Below are 27,957 nucleotides of genomic sequence, written 5' to 3' on the forward strand. Positions count from 1 at the left end.
GTCAACTTCCTCTGTTTAGGACAAGATGTGAGATTCTAGGTACAGATGTTAGAGCTGAATTAAGCAATATTTAAGTGACATTACTAAATTATTAAATTATTCTCTGTAATGTGAGACGGTGAACAGCAGGCAATACTGCCGATCTCACTGAGAATCAACACAACTCTATGCAGCGTTAGGCTGATTTTTTTTGTTTGTCAGTCAAGATGACTGAGTCCCTTTTGTCTTTCACCGGCCTTAATAAACTGTGGACAGTCTACCCCAGTTAATTACCTCACATAGGTTTGGTGCAAACGTAAACAAGCAGCGAATGATGAGAGTCAAACATCTAACAAGCCGATAATTTTTCTTTATAGCTGACAAAATCAGGAAGCTTAAAGTCCCAGTGAAACGGCAGATAATGCATCTTTCGTTTCTGTAATGTGACGTATTTGAGAGTGAAATGGAGGTCAGGGAATTTTGGGAAAAAATATCTGATCACAGGAGTGAATATTTCTGGAGCGTGAGTTTCTTAAAAAAACACTGTAGCTGTAGAGGACTGATGTGTTGTCCTCCATATTCCTCTTATCACTAATTTAGTTATGTAATTTCATTACAAAATAAATGTAACTGTAATCGTTACAGTTACTGGGAAGAAATGTGTAATTAAATTACAGTTTCTTATGAAGATGTTCATGTCTCAGCATTAGATCAAATTTGACCTCCTCACCTACGCTGTTTTGGAAATATAAATTTTATGAAAACCACACCTCTGACCTATAACATAACTCCACTAGCTACTGTGATCACCCACAAGCTAAAGGCGTGGTTTTATATAATAGCAGGGATGAACTGGTCGGCCCAAATCACATTTGATTGGATACATTTATGCGTACAATCCAATGCAGGATTACTCAACAAAAATATTAAAACATCTTACAGTTTTACACATATTTGGCATAAACCAAGAGATACCAGTTACATTACGGGAGTAGAAAAGGTATTTTTTACTTGTCTGCAAAGCAAATAAATACATGGATTTAGCAAGTCTCACGAAAGAGGACTCCAATGGGATGCCTGTCTCGCATTTCAGTTTCTGTTGGACACACAGTACTTAATAACATAATATAGTGAAGCCTCATTGCAGTGAGGTTATAACAGAGTCTTTGTAGTGGATTAATAAAGCAACAGGAAAGAAAAGACTCGGATAGAGTTGACAGCATTTGTTTTCATTTTTCTCTATTTGGTTAAGTTACAAAACGTTAAAAACAATTGCAAGGCAATACATAAGATGTTTCAGGGTCTTACAGAGTCTCAGTGGTGAATGCTACCTAACCTTTTAACACTGTAATGTGAGTGTAGCAAAACAAATGTCACTAATGAACAAGAGAAACTTCAAATCTACGCATGCTAAAGGCTCGTGTACGATCACCAACATCCCATTAAACTCATATTCAAATCTTTTTTTTCACATATTTAATGACTAAATTCAACACTGCAGAACTTAATTTGATTCTTATTATCCGGAGAACCGTCCACTACTCTTAATAACTCCAGTATGGAGAGTAAGGAAATTGCATATTGTAACAGCACCAGCATGGTTGTGGAGTGAGTGCGTGCAGATGTTTCTGAGGTGAACTTGGGACCTGCAGGGGTGTGTGGAGTGTCGGGGGTTGCAACACAGGAAGTGTGTGCAGGGGTGGTGGTAACCTTTGACACTGAGCTGAGGGAGGGGAGAAGCGCGGAGGTTGTTGTTGCTGATGTTGATACGACAGCTGATGTGGTGTTTGCGGGTACTGGTGTGACAGCTGGTGTTGCTCTAATGTTGGTAGTTGCCATGAGAACGCCTTCTGCTGCCACTGAAGCGGCTGCGGAGGCAGCAGATAGTTCATTCCTCCTCGTCCTCCTCCATTACTTTCCTGTGCTGAATCCTTCTCTGTTTTGGCCAGGTGGTGTATGACGATGTTGAAGGCGTTGTCGTCGTCGTGTTGCTGGGTGAACGCCTGCAGGTGGAGGGTGGAGACAACTTTATGAGGGCGGGGCAGGAGGGACAGGGGCGTGAGGTGAGGAGCAAATGAGGTGGGCAGGGAGTAAGACTTGACAAGTGTAGCTCTTCGAGTTATCCCCTTTGTCCCGCTTTTATCTCCCTGGCTCTCCGACGTCTCTCCTGTCTCCTCAGGTCCGTCACCCTCTTTTCCTCCAGGTTCAAGTATTTCTGATAAATCCTCCCCCGAGCAGCAGCTGCTGCTGCTGCTGCTGGAGCTAGACTCTGCTTCTGACTCCCTGTCCACCTCTGGTCCAGAGTCTTCTGCTGAAGAGCTGGACTCCCCGTCACCCCCGTGCCAATGCGTGGAGCTCGCTTGCCGGTTGTAGCAGGCGGCACAGCGAGACAGACCAAGGAATTTAGGACTTGATCTGGACTGGACAGAGAGGGAGATGAGAGTTAGATATGAGATGCATCAAATAAATTATTTATGGCTATTTTTCCCTGGCCCTGTAAAGCATCACCGTGGTGTGCCAAGTCCTCACACTAAAACAGCACAATACTGCAGGTCATCAGATCAGAAAAAGATTCACATGAACCTTTAATCCACAGTTTTCTATGGTTCATGGTCATATTTCAGTTGAGATTGTGTGCCCCAAAAGACGTGTTTACATTCGAGTAACAAAGCCCGCTGTTGTCTGTCTGCAGGAAAGGAGGAAGCAGTGGGATGTTATTGTGGACGTCAGGGTGGACGGATTGGTCAACGAAACAGCAAAACACTGTTTGTTTTCCTGACAGTGACCACTGCTGTTTCCTGACCTTAACCAAGTTGTAATTGTTGTATTATGACAAAGGTCCCCTGACCTTAATTTGAACCCAAACCACAATGTTTCCCATCTCTAAACCTTTACCACAGCATCGTAAGTTCAGAAAACAATGTTGTTTAGTAAAAGTACTAATACCTTACTGTCCTGTGACTGTTATATGTTCATTATGTAATAATCTGCTGATTATTTCCTCCATTAATCGACTGTAAAATTTCAGAAAATAATGAGAAATGTTGTCACAGTTGCCCAGAGCCTAATGTGACACCTTCACAAAGCTTTGTCAGTCCAAATGTTAAAATAATTAAAAATACACAAAAATAATCAAAAGGAAAAGCAGCAAATCTTCACATTTGTGAAACTACAACCAGGAAATGTTTTACATGAACAATGACTTAAATGATTGCCAAATTAGAAAAATTAAAGTTCCAATATATATTTCTGCTAATTAACTAACATTTGAACCAAAGTCAGCCAAAGCTCGTGTTTCATCTACGACCTAAAACCACACTGACCTCTGTGACATTATAGTCCTGCATGCACGGTCAAATCATTATGGTCTCTGCCTTCAAACAAGCTGCTTGGTCATTCAGCTGACTCGAGGAGGAAGATCACTTTTTAAAAAGATTTCAGTGTTGTGTTTTTTTAGCTCCTGTGTAACATACTTGTGAGTGTTTTGCACGTTCTAACAGGCATCTAACTTTTTTTATCCGCCCTCCTACAGCTCCTGTTTGAAGTTACTCCTGGTTAGATGAAGAGGTACCGACAACACTTACAGCTGTTTGATCAGTCAGTAAGGTTGGTATTTGTTTTGTTAGTTAATAGATTAAATGAACTAATGAAATGCCTTTGCTCTGGGTAAACATTATTGTACTGTTTACATAAGCCCCAGCTGAAGTCTGACATACTTCTTGACCTGTTTTGACCCAATTTAAGATGTAAAGTGAGGTTTTGCCTCAGTAGTTCTTTGGCAGACGAGAGCAATGAACCTTTCAGGGCCAGCAACAGGTAAAAAAAACAATAGCACCCTACATGCAGAAGTAGAGCACCACACACTTGTCCAGGTCTATCTTAAAACAATGCTCACATGTCCATATGTACATGGAAACACATTTCGGTCGCTTAAATTGCTTTCTGATGTCCATACTGGCTGTGAGATCTGTTCCTAACACAATTCTTTCAGTCCTCTTTGTGTGAAAAAATACTTTTTAAAGTGCAGCTGATTCTGATATGAGGCCTCAACAGTCAGGTCAGTCATTTATTTAACCAAATGACCTCTTTGTGCTTCCCCAGACAGCGTTATGGAGAGGTTGTAGTAATAGAAGAGGATTTTTTTTTTTTTTTGTAAAAAGACTGTAACTCATATGAAGTATAAAATCATACCTTTGATTGGTTCAGACTGTCCTCATTCTGGTCCTCAGTGGAGCTCATTATTCCACCTTCTTTGCTGCATTGATCCCTGCCCTACTGGCAAGGGAAAAAGTTTTATGAATCACCTCTTAAAACACAAGCAAGGGAGAACAAATTGCAAGGACAGGTTGAAAAAAACCTAAGCAACAGGAGATCGTCTTTCATTTGTGGCTCCCAGTTACAGTATTCATACTGGTCTTCTCAGTAAAGCCCCCAGTTTACTGCAGGTTTAAAAATCACTATTTAGTCAGTCATTTAGTGCAAAATCTTCTAAATATCCCCTTTCATGAGCTACGTGTAAGAAAAAGAACAATGCATTTTTCAGATAATCCAGTGGGTTTTTAAAAAGAAACACATGAACACTTTATCCTTTTGTTTAAATGAAAACTTCAAAAGAACTAATTTGAAGATGCATGGATTTAAATAGACAGTGACAAAATGTAACAGACTTTATCACTATTATTTTGACCAACTTATGAGGTGGTTGTAACGGTTTCATTATAAATAATCTCTACATCACTGCAAAACGTTTTCCTAAATAGTTTTAAAATTAATCTGTATTTACAACAATTACATCACACTAACACATAAGTCTGCATGTTCATTTCATCGTATAAAATATGGGGGGAAAACCCAAGATTATTATTTATTATTTTAAAGCTTGGCACTTAAATTATAAGTGTCACTGTCCCACAAATACATGTACATCCACTACATGTTCATGGAGTTGAAACAATTGTAGAGCTGACAGAAAAAACATTCATCAACTAATTTTTTATAATCGATTAATTGTTTTGGTAATTTTCTAGCAAAACCAGACAAAAATATGCCTCTCTGGTTCCAGCTTCCTATGCTGCTTTTCTTCACCCAAATATTTATTTTTGAACTGGAACACCACGTTCAACTCCCTTTTTATAACCTTAACTCTTTATATAATGTCTGATATCGACTATGAGATAAATAGTCTGGAGGATATGACTCCACTGTTAAGCTACTTTCAACTGAAAATTATTTATTTATCAGAAAAGGTGTACTTACTTGTACGTTCTCCTCTTCAGGTCCCGGGATGCAGCTCGACGGGTCGTGTTGACCTGCATTTGTTCATGTAAAAGAGCGTTCACGCCCCGGTGAGTTTGCGTGTCTCTTCTTATGTCCGTTGTTGTGAGAGCACACAGTGGTTTACATAGATCACAAATAAGACACATACACGCACACCCTCTGTAAACACACAGCAGGAAGATCCTTCATGCCGCTCCATAAACCCCCAACAACTAAACAAACTTATTTTCCATCCATCATCATCCGCTTATCCTGCGTACAGGGTCTCAGGGAGAAACTTATTTTATTAGTTTTATTTACCCTCCATACACACAGAATAGCTCTAAAGCTCTTAAATAAACAACAACCTTAAATTCATTTCAGTTTAAAATATTTTTTATTTAGACAATGAAAAGTCTGATACAACCACACACGTTAACTTCGTGCAGAGACACTTAAGGCATGAAAATCTCTCCGCTGGTTTGTCCACAAACTGAACAGGCTGTCATTAATAACAGAAAATATGATTCAGTCATAAAAGCAGCAGTTTCTCCTCTAAAAAAAGAAGCACAGCCGTTTGTGTCGACCAGAGCTTCGAGGCAATAGCTTGACATTTTGGCAAATAAGCTTACACACTTTATTAGATGAGAAGATTTACACCACTCTCACCCCTATCTGCACTGTAAATATGAAGCTAGAGCCAGCAGACAGTTAGCTTAGCTTAACATCAACAATAGAAACGAGGGGAAACTGCTCGCCTGGCTCTGCGCAAAAGGTTACCGGCACTTCTAAAGATCAATAATTAACACTTTATATCTTGTTTATTTGATCCTTACAAAACCATACAGATTACAGATGAATTACCGGACAAACATGAGAGAGGTGTGAGTCTTATAACTCTTGGCAAGAAAGCAAATAAGCGTATTTCCCAAATGTCCTACTCCTTTTTAAGAGACAATCTGTCCAAGATTAAATCACAATGAACTGCCAAAACACTGGCTAACCTTCATTTTCTTTTAGTTAATTTATTTTGGGATGAATCTTACAGCAAGTTGCATATTTGATCTATTCTCCCTGTGTTTTCTTGTATTATTTTTCAATAGATTTTTGTTCATCAATTAATTAATTTGAAGCTCCTGTAAGTGCTTGAACTACAAAATCCACGTTGTGTTTAAGTCAAATAAAATAATCTGCAAGAGAAACACTTCTTCACAGTATTTAGAAAAAGAAAAGGATGAAAGGAAAAACGAAAACAGATACTGAACACACATTTTGGTAAAATAGAAGAAGGAAGTCTTGTATGTTTACATACTGTTTACTGGTATACAATAAGGCTGCTGCAACTCCAAAACTTCCTTCCAAAAATAAGACACTGACTAGGAACAATGATATATCTTTATATTATTTTTAACATTAGAGGTGGGATAAGCGATTCTGGAGAAATCCAACTCCATGCTAGTCACCTGCTACTCACAACTCACTTAACGTTACCTGACACGCACATCATGGCCGGAGCTACTTTGTTTGTTTCTCATTTACAGACTCGCAGCTGTGTACAAACACCGGATTTATTTCAGCGCACATGCAGAACTGACGGCTAGCAGACCGCGAGGAAATATTTGGCGAACGCGCACTGGGTAAGAACCACATACCCCACCTTTAATGTGAGTTTCACAATCATCATCACTGTTCTCCACCACAGTACCTTCATCACTATAATCCTTTTCTCAGAAGATAAAAAAGGACATTGTCTTTAACTTGAAAGTGCAAAACAACCACATTTACACATGTATATTGGCAAAAAGTTACTGCAATTCCTTTTTATTTTTGCTCTCTAACAACTGTTTGAATGTGAAGGGAACACACCTGATTGGTGGAGAGATTCGACATTTAAAAAATCTTCTTACTTTTAGGAAGTTTAGGATACAACAGATGTGGCCAGTCTGTTCGGACACGATGATTCCCCTTTTAAAATTTAATAATAAAGTGTCTTTGATGTTATAGTACGTTTGTAATTACCTAAAACTTGTTTTTGGCCAAAGCTGACATTTGTGAAGATCTGCCCTGTTCAGTGTTGCCACATATTATGATTATATTCTCATTCTGCAGCGTACCACAGTACACCTCTCTCCCCAAAACAGAAAGAATCCACCAGGAAACGTAGTCCATATTAGTCACCGTGGACGATTGTTTACATCGGTTTGTTCAGATGACGTCTTTTGCATGTGTTCAAACAGCAAAGCATGTGACAAGACAACGATGTGCAGACGTTAAGAGGTCATTTAACAAGACAGGAAATACGACTCACTAATTTCAGCTTAGTAGTCTGACTGACTGCTGCAAGCTAATCATTAAAATCACTAATAGAGTCATAATACTTTACCTAAAGACTGATTTGTTCTGTAGCAACCCCAGAATATGAGACTACCTACAGGTTTTAGAGCTGAACGCTGATCCACTGATCTGCACTACACTAACGCACAAGTAGAAGCAGACTCAGACGTAGCACAAGATTGCTAAGTTCTAGACATTGCTAAGTGCCTCTGCAGAGGAAAGTGCATCAATTGACAGGGAAAGAAAACAAATGTGTGCAAAAGGCATCATCTGAACTCACTGGTGAACTTCAGTCATCATCCATGATCCTTCATTTATGCATTTAACTCACGGCGGCGTCTGAGAGCTCAACGTACTGCGAAGGGAGTGAGACAGAGAAGACAGATCAGTGTTGATCTCTCAGGGCCACCGTACCTTGCTTTTCTTTTCAGGGTCACGTTGGGCTGGAATTAATCACCATTAGGCGAGATACCAAACATTTACAGGCAGTCACTTGCACACATTCAGGCCCATCTGTAATTTTGAGACTCCGTTCACATGATCTGACTTGATTGACAGGAGGAGGCAGAAAACAACCAGGCACATTTGTGCAAACTTCATGGCATTTCGTCTCTCTGTGTGTACGGCGACAGAGATAACTGGCTTCAGGACCTCGCAGAGACGCCGTTCATCAGTCTGGTTTCATCCTCAGCTATATCAGACCTCGCTACTGAAGACCTCGAAAGACAAAGAAGCTGGCAGGAAGAAGGGACGGACTACTTCTTTTTTTACCTTTGCTTTCAGCAGACAAGCACAACTATGAAGGCCTGGAAGAAGAAAGCAAGAAGATGCTTGGCAAGTTTCCAAGGAAAGAAAAGGTTAGGCAAGTATCTTGAGTATGTGGAAAAGGCAGAAAAAACTGTGCTAGAAGATGATTTTGTTCTACGTTTGGAGGATTTCAACACCCCATCAAAACGCCAAACATCAGAGGACAACATGACGTCCTGAATTCAACATTTCCTGCACATTCTCAGGTACAGTAGTGAACCCCGGCATCTAAGCAGTCCAGAATACAAGAATTCACAGTTATTCGTATTCATGCCAGGGAGCAAACATAGTCCTCACCTGCTTCCCACCAAGAAAGTCCAGGTTAATTGCTGTAAGTGCAGTTTTCATTCACTGATTCTTTGAGCTTCAGGTCACGATTCCTCTAAACTCCATCGAGAGTGTGTCCATAGATTGAATGTCCTCGCATCTCAAGGCGTTAAAGCTTCATATATTTTATACTCACAGCTGTCAGATGTCTCTTTCCGGCTGTCTGTCCAGTGCGTACTGTGCAGCTGAAACACTTAAAGACGGCCTCAGTTAAGGAAAAATTCATTACGACTCCAAAGTGCATGTGTTTGGCAATCAGCTGACAGAAAGAAGAAGAAAAAAAAATAAGCACAAGAAGGACAATCCTGGAGGAGGTCAAAAGTCAGTCAACTCCGTCAAATCCTTGGTTTAATGAAGACGACGTCAATATTTTGACCGGATGCGGTCACAGTCACTGACATCTCGCAGAGGGCAGCAGGTTCGGGTGGACGTCAGGTCATCAGATGGACAGGTCGGTGTCTGTGTCGGTGGGTGTGGTCTTTGGGCTCACACTGCCTCCTCTCTCCTCAGGAATGGAGGACGAGTCGCCGTTGAGGCTCGGCAACACGCCTGGAGAACACACGGGGAGTAAATACACACGTCAACTTTCACAGGTGAGCTGTCTTTAGTCAGGAAGCGCCACACAGAAGTAGTCGAGGTTCAGTATATGGGATGTGCCAATCCAGGGAGTTAAAATCAAAAAGTAAAAGTACATAATAAGCAAAATATACTCAAAGCATCAAAATTAAGTGAGTATTTAATTTAGTATAAATTCAGTATCGGGATATTATTACTGATTAATTTACATGAGGGTTAAGGGAAGGTTATTTGTATAGCACATTTCCGCAACCAGGGAATTCAAAGTGTAAAATCTTTCCCTCTTAATAGTGGTGGAGTGGAATTATAAAGTATCATAAAATGGCAAATACTTCTGTGTTTTGTTTATGTATTTTACTTACAGTAAGTACAGCTCTTGAGTAAATGTACATAGTAGTTACATTCGAATTTTGACCAAAATTGCTTCTTTTCTGGACTATCGATGCAAGTCAACGACTTCTTAGAAAAGGCAAAAAAAACGCACTGACCCGCTTTGAGTGTTTCTGTCAATCTGAAACTGAAACGGCCCAGAGCGAGCTGCCAGGCAGGTTAAGCCACTTTATCCTGTCAGCTTGTCTCTTTACAAAGACAAGTGTTGCCGTATGAGAGTCCTGCCTGAAGAGAGGCTTTGAAGTCTTCATGTTACGCAGTACGAGAACCACACATGACATTATTTATCAAACTCGGTCGGACTTGATGAATTTAGCGCGAGGAGGAAATACATGTGACAACGTCCGGTTTTCAAAATAAGGTGTCTATACAGGATGATGAATAAGATTAATTGGATTATATTCACAGAAAGAATAAAACCTATTTACATGTTTCCATTAAAAGTAAATGGACACATGTAATTTACTTTACCCACCATAGTCTTTCCAATCCTGTGGGAAACGCTGAGTAAAAACCACATTTTGACTATTTAATTTATGCAATGGTAACAAAAGGCAAAATAAATGGAGAAAATGTGAATGTACTTGTTCGGTGTTTGGCAAATTTTTTCATTATATTCGGTTTCGGCTTCGGCCAAGAATTTTCATTTCGGTGCATCCCTACTTCCTGAATCTTTCTTTAGAACTCGTGAGTACGTAAACGTTCCCAACAATGTGTTTATTTCCCCATATTTCATACTAAATGTCCTCTACAGGAAACTTACTAGGAAATTATTAAGAATAAAGTTTGATTTTAGCGCAGTGTGTCTAACTTACGTTCAGTATCATAAACAGAGCTGTCGGAGCACGTCCGGTTCCTGCGCTGAGTTGACCTCTGACCTCCACTTAAGTACTCCTTAAGCACACCTGACCTGAGCGGAAAAAACAAAAGAATGATAAAAGCTCAAAACAGGAAACTTTCTCACCTCGTTCGACATTCTTAATTCAAAATACATAATGAAAACACAAAGAGAGAAACATATTGCCAGCTGTGTCCTAATAGCATCCCCTAACCCTTTTATTTAAATAAATATATGTACACCCTTATTCTGTGACTGAGATCACATTTATTTTCCCTGATGTCTTCCTCTTATATAGATAATATATTCATTTTGCAGGTAAAGGCTGAGATGATATAAAAGTCATCCTCCCTCAAAGAGATAAAAACTTATCAGTGATAAATAGAAAGAGTTGCGATGTTTATATCTAGGCTTGCTAAAAGTCCTATAAAACTAAAAAAAGGTAAAAAAGAGGAGCAGTTTTGGATCCTTGCTGTCCTTTTATTCGTCACATTTTGGGTTCACAAGGTCATTTTGAGGTAGAGGAATCAAAGAAACTACAATGTTTCTCCTTCACCTGACCTTGACAGCTCGCCTTTATCTGCAGCTCATGAAGAATCGGCCCAAACAAGAGCAGTTATCACAGTTTGGTTGTAAATGTCAATGAAAACGTTACTTTTCTGTCTTGTTCGCGACACTATAATGTCGTGGCTTTCCAGAAAATCCAACATGTAACCACAAAAGATTTTTCCTGAAACTAAAACTAATGAAAAACACATTTAGTTCTTGTGAATAATCCTTTCCATTAGTAACTTGTTTAAAAGGAAGCGTTCACAACTTTTCAAGTCTGTCTTATAGAAAAAGCCAGGTGTCAACATGAACAGGTTTACCTTGCTGTAATTTTTCCTGCTGTCCTTGCTGTACAAACATGTCTTTATGTGAAGTTAAAATGAGGCTTCAGAACTCTTGAATTAATCTGATCAAGTGGGTATCTTTCAAGGTTGCAGCCTTTCTAGAACAATTCCTAGTTTTTGGTTCCATGGACAGCGTTTACTTACCAAGCTTTAGTGGAGCGACACTGACACAAAAAGGGGATTTCATTGTCAATTAAATCAAGTTGAATATTTTCCAAATTTACAAAGATGGCTGAAGCCTGTTATTAACAATTAACAATGAAATTGATTTAGTAAGGCACCGTTTAATGGCCTGAATGAACAGGTGGAATGATGACAGCAAGTAAAATGTGTTATATTGTACATATGAGCAACTGACGTTTTTCCATATTTTCGTTACAATGTCAGATGTTCATGTTACACATGGCCAAAGCTTCAAATAATGAGCTAAGCATATTTAAAAGAAATCTTTGTGGGCCAAATACAAGACAGAAATTATTTTATTTAATTTTTTAATTTAAATCATGCAAAGCTAACATACAGGAGTCACAGAACCACGGAAATGCAGTATAAAAGGTCTCCTTTAAGACAGACCTCTGGAGTATTTAAGGCGTTGCAATGCCGCCTCCTGGAGGCCGTAGTTAATATTAATTCATGAATTCAGAGAACATGACATCCAAGCAGCCAAATTATGTTTGTTTTCTGTTCCTATTGTTGATCTGAAGATTAAATAAACCGGGTTCAACAGTAAGTACATTTTTAATCCGGCTTTTTATTTGCAGTGATTTTTATTCTTTGTGTATTTATATAATTTGTTATTGTAAAATTGTTTTCTGCTTAACATTGTTTAAGTACTTTGTGCTGCATCTTTGACACACAAAGTTATAATTACTAATATTATTATTACTACAACGAGGAGGAGGGAGGCTAGTTAATAAAATGTCCACACGCGTTTAACTCACCTGTCAAAGCTGTATGTTCCAGGGTGACTGATTGACCTCTTCATCTGGGCGGACAGACATAGAAATTACTTCTTTCAGTTTTGCAATGAAAAAAAATATCTGCATGTAATAAAAAAGAAGGGGTACAAACGATGTGTGCATCAGCTACAAGAAAAAAAGGGTCACTAATGTCGCCTCCCCTCCTTAAACTTTTGTTTCTTCTAAATATCTGAGTGTCTACTACCAATAACAAACAAACAAGAGTACAATATAATGTCTCAAAGACTTGCAACCAATTTTCATCTAATTTATTTCCTCCAACCATTTTACAATGCATATATATATATTTAATTGGATTTTCTTTGTTGGGATTGTTTTCTTGCAGAGCCCCCTGTATCAGCCTGCAGGCGTCAGGTGACTGATGGTAAGCAGAGCGTAACATAATGTGCACAGTGCTATGGGGAAAAAAATTACAAAGAAATAATAAACAGAAGCGTAGCTGGAAACAAATTAAATCTGTGTTTACTGTGATTGAACAGTTTGGGTAAGTTTTCAGGTCTGTATAAATGTGTCTTTCACACTGTGCAGCCACCACCGCGAACAACGAACTGAAGCAGTTGGTGCAAATAAAAACACATTATTTGCCTTTAATTTTAATAAAAACACATATGGGATCTATATTGGTCACAATTCTCTAATAAACAAGTTGTTATCAGTAATGTTTATGTTGAAAAACGAAAAACGAAAATCGGCCAATTTATCATCATCGACACAAATGTTGATCTCTTAATTAGAATTTTACTTAAGTAAAAGTAAAAGTCCTGCATTTAGTAAAACTAAATAAGTATTGGCATTAAAATATACTAAAAAGTACTCACTAAGCACAATGGCCCATTTCAGAATAATGTCTATTAAATTACTACATTATGTAAATAGTAACTAGTATTGTAAGGTTCAAAATGTAATGGAGTAGAAGTATAAAGTAACAAATGGAAATACTCAATTAAGAACAAGTACCTCAAAACATTTCACTACTGGAAACTGAACTATACTGAGACAAAGCACTGACGTTCAGGGTTAAACATTTAGCAAAAGTAAAACTATGTTTAAAACAACAATAAAAAATATTTAGTGCATTTCAACAGGATCTTCTGTGGGGTTTTTTTTTTACCACACTGAATATCTGTTGGTGTGTTTCTTCTTTCAATGTCACCAAAACACAGTTCTGTAGATGTTTTATAATGGAATTAGCTGGAGACAGTGTAATTACCCTTTCAGGCGGACGGAGGTCAGGGGTCAAACTCTGGTTGGCCAGGGTCATACACTCCTCCAAAGTCCTGATGAAAGTTGCACATGTTGCACTGAGGAGAGAGGCCTGCAGAGAGAGAGAGAGAGAGAATAATAATAATAATAATAGCTGTCTAGTTGTAACTGCATCAGTGTTAGAAGAAGTCCTCTCAAAGACACAATGGACACATTTTTTCCCCATGTTTTTGTGACATCACAAAAGTGCTTGTTTTCAATCCCGACAGGCTCAAATTGTTATTACAAGTGTTATTACAAGTGTCTGACAACATAATGGAAAGGATCCATACTGTTCTTTTTTTAAACAGTAGGTTCTTTTTTATGACTATATTGCTCTCGTCAAAGCCACCAGACTCCACTAATAAAAACTGTAATTTTACCTTGCAAAACACGGGAATTGCTGGATGACCGCTGCCTCGGTCAATTAGTTTGTTTGTGTTCATGTGTGACTTTGGTGTTTTAAATGGTTAAAAACACCAAAGTCACACAGTAACAAACTCACAGATCGCGGCGGCGGTAACCCAAAAGGTCCATTTTTGTAAAGGGAGTCAGGTGGCTTTGAGGAGATCAATATGCTGGTTAAACAAAAAGGATCTTAAAAACGTCTTATCTCTGTAGGGATCATAGCCATAATAATCCAGACGCTTGAAACAACAATCTGAGCCTGTGCCTAACAGCCAAGCACTTTAGTGGACGTACTTTGACGTCGCATCTCTGTTAAACACTGGAAAAGTTTCAAAAAAAGTTGTCTCCATTATTCACAGACACTTTGGAAAATGGGAAAATAGGGTCCAGGTTGAAAAATACTGAAGTTACACTTTCAGGTTTAATTATTTGATGGTACAAACCCCTCCTTGATAAACATTATCTCTTGTACACTTGACACTTGATCATGACGTTGCCCTGCTATAAAATAAAAAGTGGAGTATGTTTCTTAATTGTGATAAGAAAATAAAAATGAAAACCTCAAGAAAAATGTCACTTAAAATGAATCTGAGGGGAAAAGAAGAAGCGTTACCTCAGAGATGGGCGTGGCCTCCGTGTCGGCGGTGTGTTGCGATTGGATGGTGTGGACCTGCTGGACGAGGAGGTCACAGTACAGACGAAGTTCAGACATCTTTGTCTTCAGACAGTCTGGACCTGGTGACACACACACACATCACAAAGAGCTAAATCTACAGTCAGAAATATAATGGCTTAAATAATGTGCATGCATCACCCCTAACTGGACACTTCCTGTTGATTTTTCACAATAAAAGTCTTACCACCTTCCCTTTATCGGTACGTTTTTTTCTGAATTTTCATGTCATGAAGTGGTCTTAGTATTCTACAGGTAAGTGTTTTATTTATTTTTTCACTCAACACTGGCCCCTGCATCAGCTTTTATAAGAAGTTATGATTAACTACCACTTTAACACACAATGTGCAGTATGCCACAATTGATTAATCCAAGCTAACAGTTAACAATAAGTGTTGGTACTGTATTGTTTCATATCTATTGTTTTACAAATGTAGTAATTTACACACTTTATAATATTTATTTAGAACCTTACTTTTTTCTTAAAATTTATATATTTTATTTTGTCGTTATATTTGTTTTATTTGTTATGTGGGACTGGCACTAACAGGACTGCGCTTTTGTTGTACTCAATGAAAAATAAAGGAATCTGAACCCGTTTCTTTCCCCCTGATTGTTATAATGAGCTGCTCGGGCAAAAATTACTTTCACAGTAGAACAAACTATATTTGTGAACGTTTGCCAAACTGTCTTACAATGTGTGTCAATTTGTTTAAAAGTTATCTTTCACCAGACAGAGCTTCAGAAAGTAGAAGAAACACAGACGGACAGATTTATATAAAAGCTGTGTGTACCTCTGTGTTTGTGACTGTCCAGTGTTCCAGCTTTGGATGAGCCTAAAGCCACCAGCCACCTCTGTCTCTCTGCAGCGTTCACAGCTCGCACGTAGAAGTGCTGCTCGCCGGGGATTATCAACTCCAAGCGCGTTGGATCTGACGGATGAACTGAAATACAGAATATTAACAGTGTTTGATGGAGGTGTTTACCTTTAAAGCACCATGACTGAGTACAGGCACCATGAAGTAAAACCATCTGCCGGGGCGGTCTAACCTTTAATGTCGCACACGGACATCTTGATGGATCCTTTGCTTCCTTTCCCAACGTCATCCTCGCTGTCATAGTAAGAGATGACGCCGTTCTCTAAGACGAACCAGCGCGGCTGCCAGCCTGAGGACAGAAAACAAACTCAAAGCCTAAGAAACAAATGTGTGTCTTTATCTGGAGTTTTTATTGTTCAAAAAACAAAAGTGTACATTTTAAATATAAGGTACTCCACCGATGTAGTAATGCACCATAAGGAAACTGACGAGAAACAGATAATAAAATGGATTCCTTTATTTTACCAGGCAAGTCAATTAAAAACAGATTATCATTTACAATAACGGCCTGGCAGGAGACAAAGGCCTCCTGTAGGGCAGTAGTAGGATTAAAATAAAATAACATAAACAACAGACAGAAGACGCAGGACAACAAGACAACACCAACAACATACCTTAAAACCAGGCACAAGAGACACCAAGAAACAAAAGGGAAAAAATATCTTAATAATAATAATAATAATAATAACACAGACAACGAGAAACATGATAAAAGACTAGGACATACGCTAGTCTACAGAGAGTGCACAACGCAACCAGGGCAGTTAAACAGCAGCAGGGCAACAATACAAAACCACACGAAGCATGAAAATTGATATTGCAAAAAATGCTGGATCTAATGGTTGCTTCTAATTACTATTTTCATTGTCGATTACTCTGCACACTTTTCTCAAAGAACTGATCACTTGTTTAGTCTATAAAATGTCGGAAAATTATTTAAAAGATGCTACTAAATCCAAACATGACATCTTGTTTCACTGTTCAAAACCCAGACAGTCAAATCATTCTCACATAAATCAAAGAAAAGCAGCAGAGGAGAACCTGGAAGAAACTACTTCTTCATTTTGACTTGAAAAATGACTTCAAAGGTTTATAAATTACAAAAAAAAAAAAAAAAACTAATAAGCTCTCTTCTTTTCGTCACATTCTCTCTGACTGGTAAAAGCAAATTGTCTTTACAAACTGCACACCTCCAGTTTGTTAAAAAGGTGTACACTTTAAACTGAAGCCGAGATAACCACGATAACATCATCATGTTCTCGGACTTGACGAAGCCAAGCTACAGGAAACGTTAACCGTTTTCACAGGATGAATACTACGTCCCTTCAAATAAACACAAGGTAAACTGTAAAATTAGTGCAGTGCTTCTTTAACAAAAGCATTTACAGCCTCCAAAGAGGTGAAAACGGGGCTTGGTGATCTGGGCAAAAGGAATAATGCATCAAGAATAAGATTAAATATTCTATGTGTTTCATTCTGTAAATGAAACGTGTTTGTAATCAGACTACAAATTTGTACATCATGACTATAAATGTTAATATTATACATTATGTGCCAGTCCTACAGTTGTATGTATATAGTTTTATATTGATAATTATCACTATAAATGTCAAATCTTTATTTCTTTCAAGTTTAAAGGCAGATTTTTGCTCCTGAGTGAAGGAGTAATTGTGGTTTTAAACTTTTCTTAATGGTCAGAACAAACACACAGGATCACTTCACAAATCTGAGGCAGAAAATTCTAAACTATTAGGATCAAATCTTTTTTCACTCCCTTGTCCTCAACAAAATGAAGTGCTGATTCTTTCATGACTTAAATGAATTAAATCAAACATTTATTATATTTTTATTGAGGAAAATTCTTTCGCGATAAATATCATTCTTGTTTTATTGCCCAGCCCTCGTTAGCGTGGCATTTTCCAACTTTTGTAGCAGAGCAAACAAAATGTGAAGCATCGAAATCAGGGGTTTTCAAAGTCACAACCCCTCTTAGTTTACTTGCTTAGTTTCATTCAATTCCTGGATGCCTGAGATCATGATTATCTTATTTGATCCCATAAACGCTGGAGAATAGAGCCAAATACACAACCTAATATTGCTGTTTGACATAACTTCAGACTACACCAAATACATATATTTTACATTATTTAGTTTTTTTGTGAGATTTTTATTAGCCTCTGACCGATTAAAGTAAAACTCCTGTTTATTTAAATTTTCACACACTGTTTTATGTGATTTCCTTTTGATAACTTATGTAATATTGTTTCACTTCCATTTACTGAGCCTTCCCTGAAACGGTTAGCATCCTCGCCGAGGAAGCTCGCTTCACACCTTGAAAAAAAAATATCACAAAGCAAAACATACTCAAATACCCAATAAACAATGCTTCATCTCAGCTGTTTTAGACCTATTTCCATTTCGGTGCATAATTATAACTGAGATCTTTAAGCGCGAGAGAGATCATATGACACAGTAGAGTCAAAGAGAAATGCAACGACTAACTTCCCCAGTGAAGTGCCATAAAAGTTGAGTTTTGACTTCATATAGAGCTGACTGCTCACATGACTCACTCGCAGAGTTAAAGAGGGAAGCAGTGTATATTTTGTCCTCTACCACTATTATTTATAGACACGCTGTGCTGCCATCATTAAGGTCAAATGCTACAAAAGTCCCTGTTACTGTGTGGTATCAGCAGATAATGTGGCTCTACAGTTGTCGTCAGTCCTCCTGTCAACAACGCATTACTCTCAGAGCCATATTATGTGCAAAAGCTGCAGATAAAATATATAATACAAGTTTATTGAATAGGATAAACCTCAGTGTGAGAAGCATTTCCTCCAATTACATGCCACAAATACCAAGAATGTGATAACTGATTTGAGAAGGAAATCATCCAAACCACCATCTCAGACCTTCATTGAAAGGAATTGAAGTACAATCATTAATAGTGGCCTGAAACTGGATGAAACATTCTGATGCAGTCTGTTTGGCTTTCCTTGAATCTGTTCTTACGTTTTCTATGATCGCACGGTATGGTATCCTGAACACCGGGGACTATAACCATAACTTTAACAACACTGTAAAGGTGGCGGCTTGGGTTAGGTTAGGTTATAGGTGTCTCACAGACTCGCCTGACTGTCTACATTAGACTTCACACACACCATCTTCTTCATTCTGAGTTTGAAACCCTCCCCTCAGGTCGTAGATGTAGAGATACACAATTCAAGTGCAATAGGAGCTATATTCCTTTGTTCCCTGTGCAATCACCTTTCTTAATCCTGTCAGGTAACCTTGAATTTTAGAGGTTTTATGGTGTTTCTAGTGTACTGGTCACATTTTATTTTGTGTTTTTTCGTTTAACATGTCCCACTTGGAATAATAATAAATGAACTGTACTAAACCCATTGAGTCCTAAATGTTGTAATATAATAAATGTTTTAATATATACTGACATAAACAAAAGTTAAATTATGCTGTGCCTGTTTGATGCTGATACGATCATCGAGCGAACATGTGCTGGCTGCAAAGGCTGATCAGGATTATATTTTCTGGCTAAATATTCTATTAATAGCTTGAATAAATTAAATCACCGTTAAAACACAGATGTGACAGGGCTGTCTTTTCCTTATGATACGTATATTAGCCTGTTAGCTACGGTGGTGAGGGCGAAATGTAAATGTAAGAGAGGATGTTTGACAGGCTGTTAGCATTATTAGCTAACACAAACACCGTCCCTCGTCATCCAGTCTCTGTGTAACACGGCTGGTCAGAAAGACAAGTTGCATAAAACAGATGTTAAGACGACTCACCTGTCATGTAATTCGTCCATTTGTATAAAATCCCCTCCATTGTTTCACTGAACATCGGCTGATTTAGCCTGTTAGCTTCCCCGCTGTGGTTAGCTGCTACGGCCGTTAGCTTAGCTCGCTCTCTCTCAGAAGTGAAAGCGGGTTAGAAAATAACGCCTCATCATCATCATCATCATCATCATCATCACACGGAGCTGCTGCTTCTCTAAAAATGTGCGAACTGTTTGTGGTTTACGCGAGTTGAATGGCAGGGTAGCGTCATGCTGAGGGTTTGTTTGTGCTGAGCTTTTCCTAAACTGTCCAGCTAAACGTTTGGGAAGTCAGCTGATTGGAGAAAGAAAAAAATGTCAACAAAACGGCGCTTTTCTACGGAAGCCTGCTGGGGCCATTTGACATGTTACACTCTTCATTACATTATTATGTTTATTATCTTTATTTATGTATTTTTATATACAGTCTATGGTTATACTCCTACTGCCAGTGATGGAGGAAGTACTCACATCCTTAATTTAAGTAAAGGGACCAATTCCACACAGTAAAACTACTCTGTTAAGTAAAAGCCCTGAACTGCAAAGTTTAATCAGGAAAAGTACTAAACACAAATATACTAATATTGTTACTCATGCTGTAATGTTCAAGCAGCATTTTACATTTGGTCTAGGTGGAGCTCGCATCTTGATTTATTTTATTTTGGACTGCAACTAATGATTATTACATGTAAATATGATGTAAATATCACTGCACAAACTGCCATACTGAACACATTCTTTATTATCCTTTTATATATTGTACTTCATTTATATAAATACAATCCTCTCCACCATATGTTTGGACAACACAAATCCGGAGTAATGCAAGTGTTTAAACTGCCACATTGTTTTGTTTTTCTATTACACATAGTTCTATTGTTCCTGTTACTTGCATCTGTTTATTCCATATATATATACACATGCATGTTTGTCTAGCACCTTATCACCTCTATACTATACTATCCTCTATACTATACTTACTACTACTTATTACTATACTACTTGGCAATAAAGCTTTTTCTAATTCTGATTCATTAATTGACTAAAGCAGCAAATCTTCACATTTGTAAAAGCTTGAATCATGAAATGCTTTTGGTGAAATAATTCTTAAACAATTATCAAAATAGTTGCCATTCATTTCTTTGATTAATCGTTTCAGCTGTACTTATTATACCGTTGGGTAGTGTTATTTGTACAAAACATAATTTATATATTTTTTAAATGAGTACTTTTGATACTTTATACATTATAATACATTTTTGGGACCAAACTGACAAAACCGTGGTATTAATTCTGAGAATTTAGGGGGTTAATAATAATAACCTGAGCACCCATTTACATTTTACAATTACAAACAAATTACAAATTATCAGTCTTTTAAGGCTGATGATATATTTTAGAGCCAATGTTCTTAAACGGGGCCAAAACAAACACAGAACAAGGCTTTAAAAGGTAATTTTTACAAATAAAACCTACAGAAACTACAATTTAACAGTGATATTGATTCATAAAAGGTGAAAAAAATTTATTATTAATTTTGGTGGCTTGTGGCAAATGTCTCAGTGTAGACGTTAAGCTGTTATTTGTAATTAACATTTCCATTGTGGTATTACTACAGTGGCACACAGTGAATCTCATGATGAACTCCCGCAGCAACTTTGGCATTGCAGTGTTGGAGGACCAGCTAGCTGTATGTGGCTGAAAGTGCTCGACACCATCAGACAGAAACGTGGTTCGTCGTCCAGGACATGGAGATGCCCAGCAGAGGGCTTCAGCCGCTTCATGTGTGTCATAACGATCAACTATCAAATCAAGAAATCAAATCATGAAACATGACTCTTAACTAATCTGTTTGGTGACACTTTGTACGCTTTATGTTTAAAATGTTCTGGGGAATTCTGGCTACCTGATCGGTTGAGAAGTTTGGTTGTGGAAAACTAAATGTTTATGTGCCTGTACGGACAAAAAGGTTGATTCATTGTAGTTTCCTTCTTCAGAGGATAAACTTAAAAGTACAACAAGTCAATGTAAGAAACCAATGTAAATAAAATTATATAAATCAATCCAGTTTTCATAATTCTTAATCTCTCTTTATTGCATTAGAACATACATTTCTCATATATATCTATATATATATATTATAAATGTGAATTTGTACACTACAATCTTTTATTGTAACATGTTAGAAAATACTCGTAACGCTCCAAAAACATAGCACTAAAAACAGTTACCAAACAATGAATATTACATTTCCTCGTTTTTGTTTTGGCCACCAAGGACAGAAAAACAAGTTGGCGGAGATGAAACTGCCGATCAGGAGGAGAGGAGGGGAGCACGGTCGGACGCTGGCGGTTGTGCCGTTGCAGTTTTTAGTGGCAGCCATTTTGTAACCAAAGAGGTGATGATGAAGTGGGGTCGCAACAGGTACAGCGAGTAGGGTGAAATGAGGGGGGAGGCAAGCGTGGACAACGAAGAACATCAAGCAAAGCCACGTGGGAGGGGAGAGGTGAAGGGCCTCATCACACAGGACAAGTTTCACTGCTGCTTTTACAAGTTGTTCTTAAATGTGAGTGAAACATTTAGATTTTAGAGTCCTGCTTGGTTATCGTTTGAATCACTACTTCGCCACTTGGCTGCTGTGTTCAGTTTACTTTGTGTCGGGTATTAATCACAAGCATTAATCACACACTTTACACCAGACTTAAAAGCGTAGAAATACTCTTTACACTGCCATTGAATTAAATGTAATGTGAAAGAGTTAACAATGAAAATTAACATCCCAACTCTGAAGAACCTAAAAGTACCAGATTACCTGAAATTGTATGTAGCTCAACTGCTCCCTGCTCAGCACAAAAGGGACCAATGAAAGCTGAATATTTAGCAGCATAATCTTCTCAGGAGTTGGTGGAGAAAACTGGTTATAAAATGACAGGAAACACTGGCGTCACATTTGACAGGTAGACACGAGAACTCCAGTGGGATGCCCATGTTTCTGCTGGATATGTATGTAGGCTAATTGTTTCGATATATTCCACTTTTTATTTCTGCCACAGGAATTTCGACATAGCCCACAAAGGGATACTAACTCCATCATGAAGTCTTTCAGGTTGCACTACCGTTGCGGTGGATTGTGGAAGTCAAGTAAATGTGTCATCACTTCACGTGAAACAAATATGAAATATTTTGGGTGACAATGAGACAGCCTGCTTGATCAGGCCCGAAGGCAAACATGTTCATTAGTTCATCAGTAACCAGCAGCCAGTTGCACCAGCTGTTTGTAAGCTCTGACTACTTATCATAAACGAGTTGCACCACACAAACTAGTCTCTAAATATTTACAGCCAGTAACTCACAAAAATGTATTAACACTATGCCAATAACATCTGGCCAATAGACCAAATAACGTCATTTAGGTTAGCTTAAGTATTAACTTCACATATTTGTAAAGTTAAAAAAAACAAACATTAAGCTATAGTTTATTGAGAGTTTATCTCAACGCTGAAGACTTAGAGGAGGGTGTGGTTTGATCAGATTTGATTGACAGTGACCAAACAAACCACCAACTGTCAGAATCCGATTCTGGTGAAAGTAAAGAAAATTAAAGAAAAGCATAGAGAGCCCAAACTGTTCCAACTTCTGCAGAAGATTATTGTGTTCTTGTGAGATCCTACTGCTATTTGTAAAATTTAAGAACATCATTTTATGTATGTTAAAGTATGTTAAAGCTCATCATGTACAGCGACTTCCTGTCTTCATAGCGTTTGATTGGATAAAGCAACAGATGTTTCTCAGCTACCGATTAAACAAGCCACAGACATTTCTGAAGCTCTAATGGTGCAACTCGAATTAGTACATCACAAGTTTGAGAACTTTCTGCACAATCTTAGTGAAAGATTTACGAAGAGCTGGTGCAACTCGATCCAGATGTTTAGCGGAGGAATCGGATGCGGTGAAGGTAAACAAGGCAGCAGCAGCAGTGAGAATGGAGGAAGCGTTACTGAAAGCACGGTGAGCAGCAGCTTTTTAAAAAAAAAAAAACAAGAGTGCAGGGAAGTTTAGTTGTATCACAAAAGACACAGCAAGCTAGTGGAGATAGAGGCGGGGTGAGACCAGCACTGGAACAGAGGTGGGGACAGTAGTGACTATCTAGCAGAGAGACTGGCGGAAGTTGGCATACAGGATAACCATCTAACACACAAACACACATAGCGAGGCGAAGGTTTAAAAACTAGCGATACAGACACAACCACTGGCACTGCAGGGAGGCGGGTGGACAGCTTTAAAGAACAGATATATTTGCATGTGGATGGGAGGAGGGGGAGGAAGAGAAACAGGGGATGCGAGGAGTCAAGGAAACATTTAAGATTCAATCCCCCGTTTTAATCAAGTCCAGAACAAAAACAATGTATTTGTTTAGCAGATATGGGAAAAGGAAGTCGTCTAACGCTGCGTAACATCACTGAATGATTGTCCTCTTGAACATACCTCCCCTCCCCTCCTCATGTACACCACTCCTGTCGTTTTCTTTTGCCCGCCACCTCCTTTGTACCCCCCCCCTGCTTTGTTAAGTTTTACTTTTCAGGGATTTCCTCTGTCATTTCACATGCATGCACACATACACACAAAACCCTGTGACCATAAAGGACATTTATATACACGTGAACATACACTCGCTCACACACAACACGCACAGACACAACAGATAGACACATTTTGACCCAATAATACGGCTGACTGGTTTGTTAGCAGGAAGCAGAGGATTGGATCGTGCACATGTGGATTATAGCAGAGCTTAAAGCTGGGTGGCCAAGCGCACAGACAGAGGAGCCTGTTTTTGATATGACAATCAGTGCTACAGTGGCACAATACAACTGTACTGGTACAAAAATTAATATTAACTTTTGCAATTTTTTATAAATGAGAGTGCATTTTTTCCACACATCATCAGTCCATCAAGAGGTGTTTTAAGATTACCTTTGAGTCTCTAGTCTTTAAAGTCAAGATGCAGAAACAGAAGGAAAAGTTTTAGTGCTCTAATGATAAAATCAATTAGTATTTCATTTTGAGTAATTGTTTAAATCTTTTATAAAGCAAAAGTTCTTTAGGTTTTAAAATTGTTAGATGAAAAGTAAAATCAAGGGATTTGGAGGGAACTGTAATTTCATAAACTAAACGATTAATTGATTGAAAGAAAAATCTAATCACATTAATGGATAAGAAAAATCCTTACTTGTAGCCCTAAAAAATAAAAATAAAAATTATAGCGTCAAATAGAAAACCTAAGGCTATGCAATCTCATTTCTTTCTCAATTCAGGTGCACCTGAACAGAAGTTTGTAGTTAAACAGTACCTACGTTTAAGACATCTCATGTTTCCTTCCTTCCCCCTCCTCCTCCCTCTCCACCTCTCCCTCAGTAAGCAGTATTGTGGTGTTATGACGTTAGGTTCCTAAGGCAGTATCACAGTACAGTCCATAGAGAAACAACAGCAGTACAGAATTACACTGGCCTGCCCAGAACCTTACATCCAGCTCAGGTGGGACACTGACGGCGTCTGGATTTTTCTTTTTTTAAGCCTCCGGGTTATTTGGTTTACACTTTCCAAAACTGTATGCTTTTGAGTTAGCTAAAGTTTGATCTTCCTGTTGTTAAACGATTACTGAACATTCAAAACAGGAAGCAACGACGGAGGGGGGAGAGAAAAAAAAAAGATCCCGATGTAACTTAAATATGTTAAAATCTCATCTCCTGTGGTGCCCTGGTAGCTCAGCGGGCTAAGGCACGTGCCAAGTTCTCGCGACATCATTGGTTTGAAACCGGCTCATGACCACTGTCGCATGTCATGTCCTCCTCGCCTGTTTCCTTCTTGATTCCTGTCCTGTTAAGTTAGCTAGTTTAGCAGCTAGCTAGCTACTGGGGGTATAAGATTGGATTTGGGGGGTCTCCTGCTGTGATGAGGACTCCTTTTACAACTTCTTGAGGCCTCCAGTAAATTCAGTGGCACAACTCACACAGATATATGGTTCTGGGCCAGAGCTGGACCGGGAACCGTCCGGCATGATGTGGGTTGGTTCTGGCACCGAGGTAGCCGATTTCTGATTGGTGTAGCACAAGTAAAACTGGCCAGTGACGGCTCGGATAGCTCAGGTTGCCCATTTTTCTTGGTGTTGAGATGAAAGAGGTTAAACTACATGACTATTTGACAGTTAGCTATTACTAACATGTGACAACGACTGGAGCCACTGGAGCCTCCAGGAGTGCCAGAACCAGCCCAAATGTCTCTGGTTTGGGTGATATTGTAGTGCATGTGGTCTATAGTACAGTAGCATCAACACAATGGTCCAAGAGACAGATCAGATAGAAGATATCATACAGATGGTCCAATACAGTTATAGTACAACATCTATACATCAACTATACATTGTGCGTTTTTTTTTCCTTTGTTATATTTTCAAGGGGTCTCAGGGGTTAGACTTGGTCACCATTACATCACTGCTGTAAGATGGGGAGGGGTTGAAATAAGGGAGGGCAGAGCCATAGATATACAGTGTTTGATCAGTATAGTTTTACAGTACCACCAATGTTAGTGCTGCAATCCTGCTACTTGGCAAGTGGTGTGGAGGACCGACCACATGAGTGCAACTCTAAGTCATTTGAGTGGAGTGGCAGTAATAGAGCAATAAGGTAGGCAAGTTTATATTTAATATTTTAGAGGTAGAGTTTTGGAGATAATTCAGCAGACATTTTTGGGAGGGGGACATACTGCATGTTGCTATATCAGAACTTAGATTTTGTGGCTTTGGTGTCTTAGTGCCATATAACAAAACCATTTTTTTGCTGACTTACAGTGGTTTGATTTCTCACCTCACTGCAGTGATGTGGATCTGTACTCCTGCGTGTGTCAGTACACAGTGACATCACTGTTGGGTGGGTAGCCCAAAGACGGAAGCAAAAAACTGCTTTTCAGCGACGTGTGATGTGTCTTTATCTAAAAAGGTTAGACCTTCTCTAGTCCCCTAGTGTTTCTCCAAGAACAAAAACCTGCTCTAAGTTATGCTATAACAAATAACATCACCTTTTCCCAAGTCTGACTTTAACAGCCCCAAAACAATTTCTCTGCCATGCTGATGACTATAAACCCTGAATGTGTTTTCAGTTACCCTCATATTTTGTCTTAGTTTGTTTTTTAACCTTTAGATTTGGCATATAATGTGTTATGCTAGTGGAACTAAGTTGTATCTTGTAAACCTTAGCTGTGTGACCTGTTTGGTCCAACCTGATCAAACATTCAGTCTATCCATGGCTCTATTTCTAAAACAGGGTTTGGGTAAAGGGTGTAGGAGTTACAGGTTAAGGGGTCAGGACACTGAGGACTTTAACGGATCAAAGGTTCAGGGTAAACGGACTAAAGGGTTTACAATACTAAGGGGGTTTAAGGAGTCTGGATGATGAGTTGTTGAAGTCACGGTTTACAGTTGTGAGAGATTTACCGAGTTACTGGATTTGAGAGATTTATAGGTGAAGAGGACAAGGTTAGTATGAGTCTTATGGGTGGGTAATGTTAGGATATGACTGTGGCCTCCGTAACTATAGCAGGGTCTTCTATGTCAGCTTTACTTTGAACCATCCTCAGCTCAAGCTGGGGCGGACTGGGCCTCCGACCAGGACCTGCTAACTCTGAGACAGAGAGAGGGGTAGGTAGGGGGAGTGGGCAGACAGAAATGCAGAGACGAACAAAGATAAACATTTATTTTAAAGCAACGTTAAACATTTTTTTAATGTAATAATAGTTTGCAACCTAAACCAGGCTCAGCCAGCTCGGACCAGACAAACCTGAATAACCTACAGCCAATAAAAGTAACCGCAGCAGAAGTTGTGACCTGCAGATATAAACTTTTGGCAGGCAGCAGGAAATGATTCTTACAACTGTAGTTTTTCTTTTTGGCAATATAAAATGAGTACAGAGTTCAGAGATTTCTGAGCGTCATCATCTTCTCTTCCACTGTAAAATGTAAAAACTTTAAAAATACTTCTTATCTGCATTTGGTGTTAAAATGGAAGGCTATTTATTTTCTTGTCTGAATGTGGCAAAGTCAACATATCTGTAGGTCTAAGCTGCTGCTGCTGGTCCTTTCTTTTACTGTAGGTTGACATGTGAAGAACCGGTTTGATAACCCTTTGTAGAAAATCTGCAGCCTGCTAAATGTAAGTTACAAGTCAGTTTTATTTGGTGCTTTGCATCTAAAAATACAACCCTCATAGTGTTATGCAATTGTGATCGCAATCATCCCTCGCCCAACGTGACAGGCAGGGGAAATAAAAGTGATAGTGAAGCCAGAAAACCTCAAAGAGAAAATGGGGTCCTTGAACAGTCATTGAAGATATACTTAAGACATTTACAACATACAGACAGGGAACAAAAAGACCATTGACCGAGGACCATCATATAAAACCCCAGTGTTACTGTCCATTGTGATTATATTATTTATTTTTTCAATAACCTACAAAACTGTGGATTGTGGACTGCGGATGTTTGATT

At 38.6% G+C, this 27,957-nt stretch overlaps 3 protein-coding genes across 3 annotated transcripts in view; all 3 read right to left on the reverse strand.

Moving 5' to 3' along the window:
* Positions 1-752: 752 nt before the first annotated feature.
* On the reverse strand, positions 753-5,485 carry LOC119913201. Its single transcript, XM_038732560.1, has 3 exons — positions 5,236-5,485; positions 4,171-4,251; positions 753-2,399 (listed from the first exon to the last, which is right to left on the reverse strand). The coding sequence occupies exons 2-3, from the start codon at positions 4,216-4,218 to the stop codon at positions 1,524-1,526; spliced, it is 924 nt and encodes a 307-aa protein (XP_038588488.1). The 5' UTR covers positions 4,219-4,251; positions 5,236-5,485; the 3' UTR covers positions 753-1,523.
* A 128-nt stretch (positions 5,486-5,613) lies between these two features.
* plekha3 (pleckstrin homology domain containing, family A (phosphoinositide binding specific) member 3) lies at positions 5,614-19,725 on the reverse strand. Its single transcript, XM_038732561.1, has 8 exons — positions 19,391-19,725; positions 15,754-15,870; positions 15,498-15,647; positions 14,644-14,765; positions 13,591-13,695; positions 12,342-12,385; positions 10,485-10,579; positions 5,614-9,252 (listed from the first exon to the last, which is right to left on the reverse strand). Exons 1-8 carry the CDS (start codon positions 19,443-19,445, stop codon positions 9,143-9,145), a joined length of 798 nt encoding a protein of 265 aa, XP_038588489.1. The 5' UTR covers positions 19,446-19,725; the 3' UTR covers positions 5,614-9,142.
* A 1,768-nt stretch (positions 19,726-21,493) lies between these two features.
* The window catches only part of pdxkb (pyridoxal (pyridoxine, vitamin B6) kinase b), a 31,995-nt gene continuing 25,531 nt past the window's right edge, over positions 21,494-27,957 (reverse strand). Inside the window, exon 11 of the mRNA XM_038732559.1 lies at positions 21,494-27,095. Within this exon, the coding sequence (XP_038588487.1) occupies positions 26,980-27,095 (116 nt within the window). The 3' untranslated portion in view covers positions 21,494-26,979. The remainder of the gene's footprint in view (positions 27,096-27,957) is intronic.

This window comes from Micropterus salmoides, unplaced genomic scaffold, assembly GCF_014851395.1.
Source record: "Micropterus salmoides isolate LMB-PRFRI ecotype aquatic unplaced genomic scaffold, ASM1485139v1 Ms_hic_scaffold_2, whole genome shotgun sequence".
Taxonomy (NCBI): domain Eukaryota; kingdom Metazoa; phylum Chordata; class Actinopteri; order Centrarchiformes; family Centrarchidae; genus Micropterus; species Micropterus salmoides.

Excerpts from the sequence above, each read along its gene's own strand:
- plekha3 (XM_038732561.1), bottom strand. The coding sequence starts at position 19,445 with ATGTTCAGTGAAACAATGGAGGGGATTTTATACAAATGGACGAATTAC. Across the intron at positions 15,648-15,753 it reads GTCCGTGTGCGACATTAAAG|TTCATCCGTCAGATCCAACG; the intron begins GTTAGACCGCCC and ends TCTGTATTTCAG. Across the intron at positions 12,386-13,590 it reads ACCTCCGTCCGCCTGAAAGG|ATGAAGAGGTCAATCAGTCA; the intron begins GTAATTACACTG and ends CTGTCCGCCCAG.
- LOC119913201 (XM_038732560.1), bottom strand. The coding sequence starts at position 4,218 with ATGAGCTCCACTGAGGACCAGAATGAGGACAGTCTGAACCAATCAAAG. Across the intron at positions 2,400-4,170 it reads ACAGTCTGAACCAATCAAAG|TCCAGATCAAGTCCTAAATT; the intron begins GTATGATTTTAT and ends CTCTCTGTCCAG.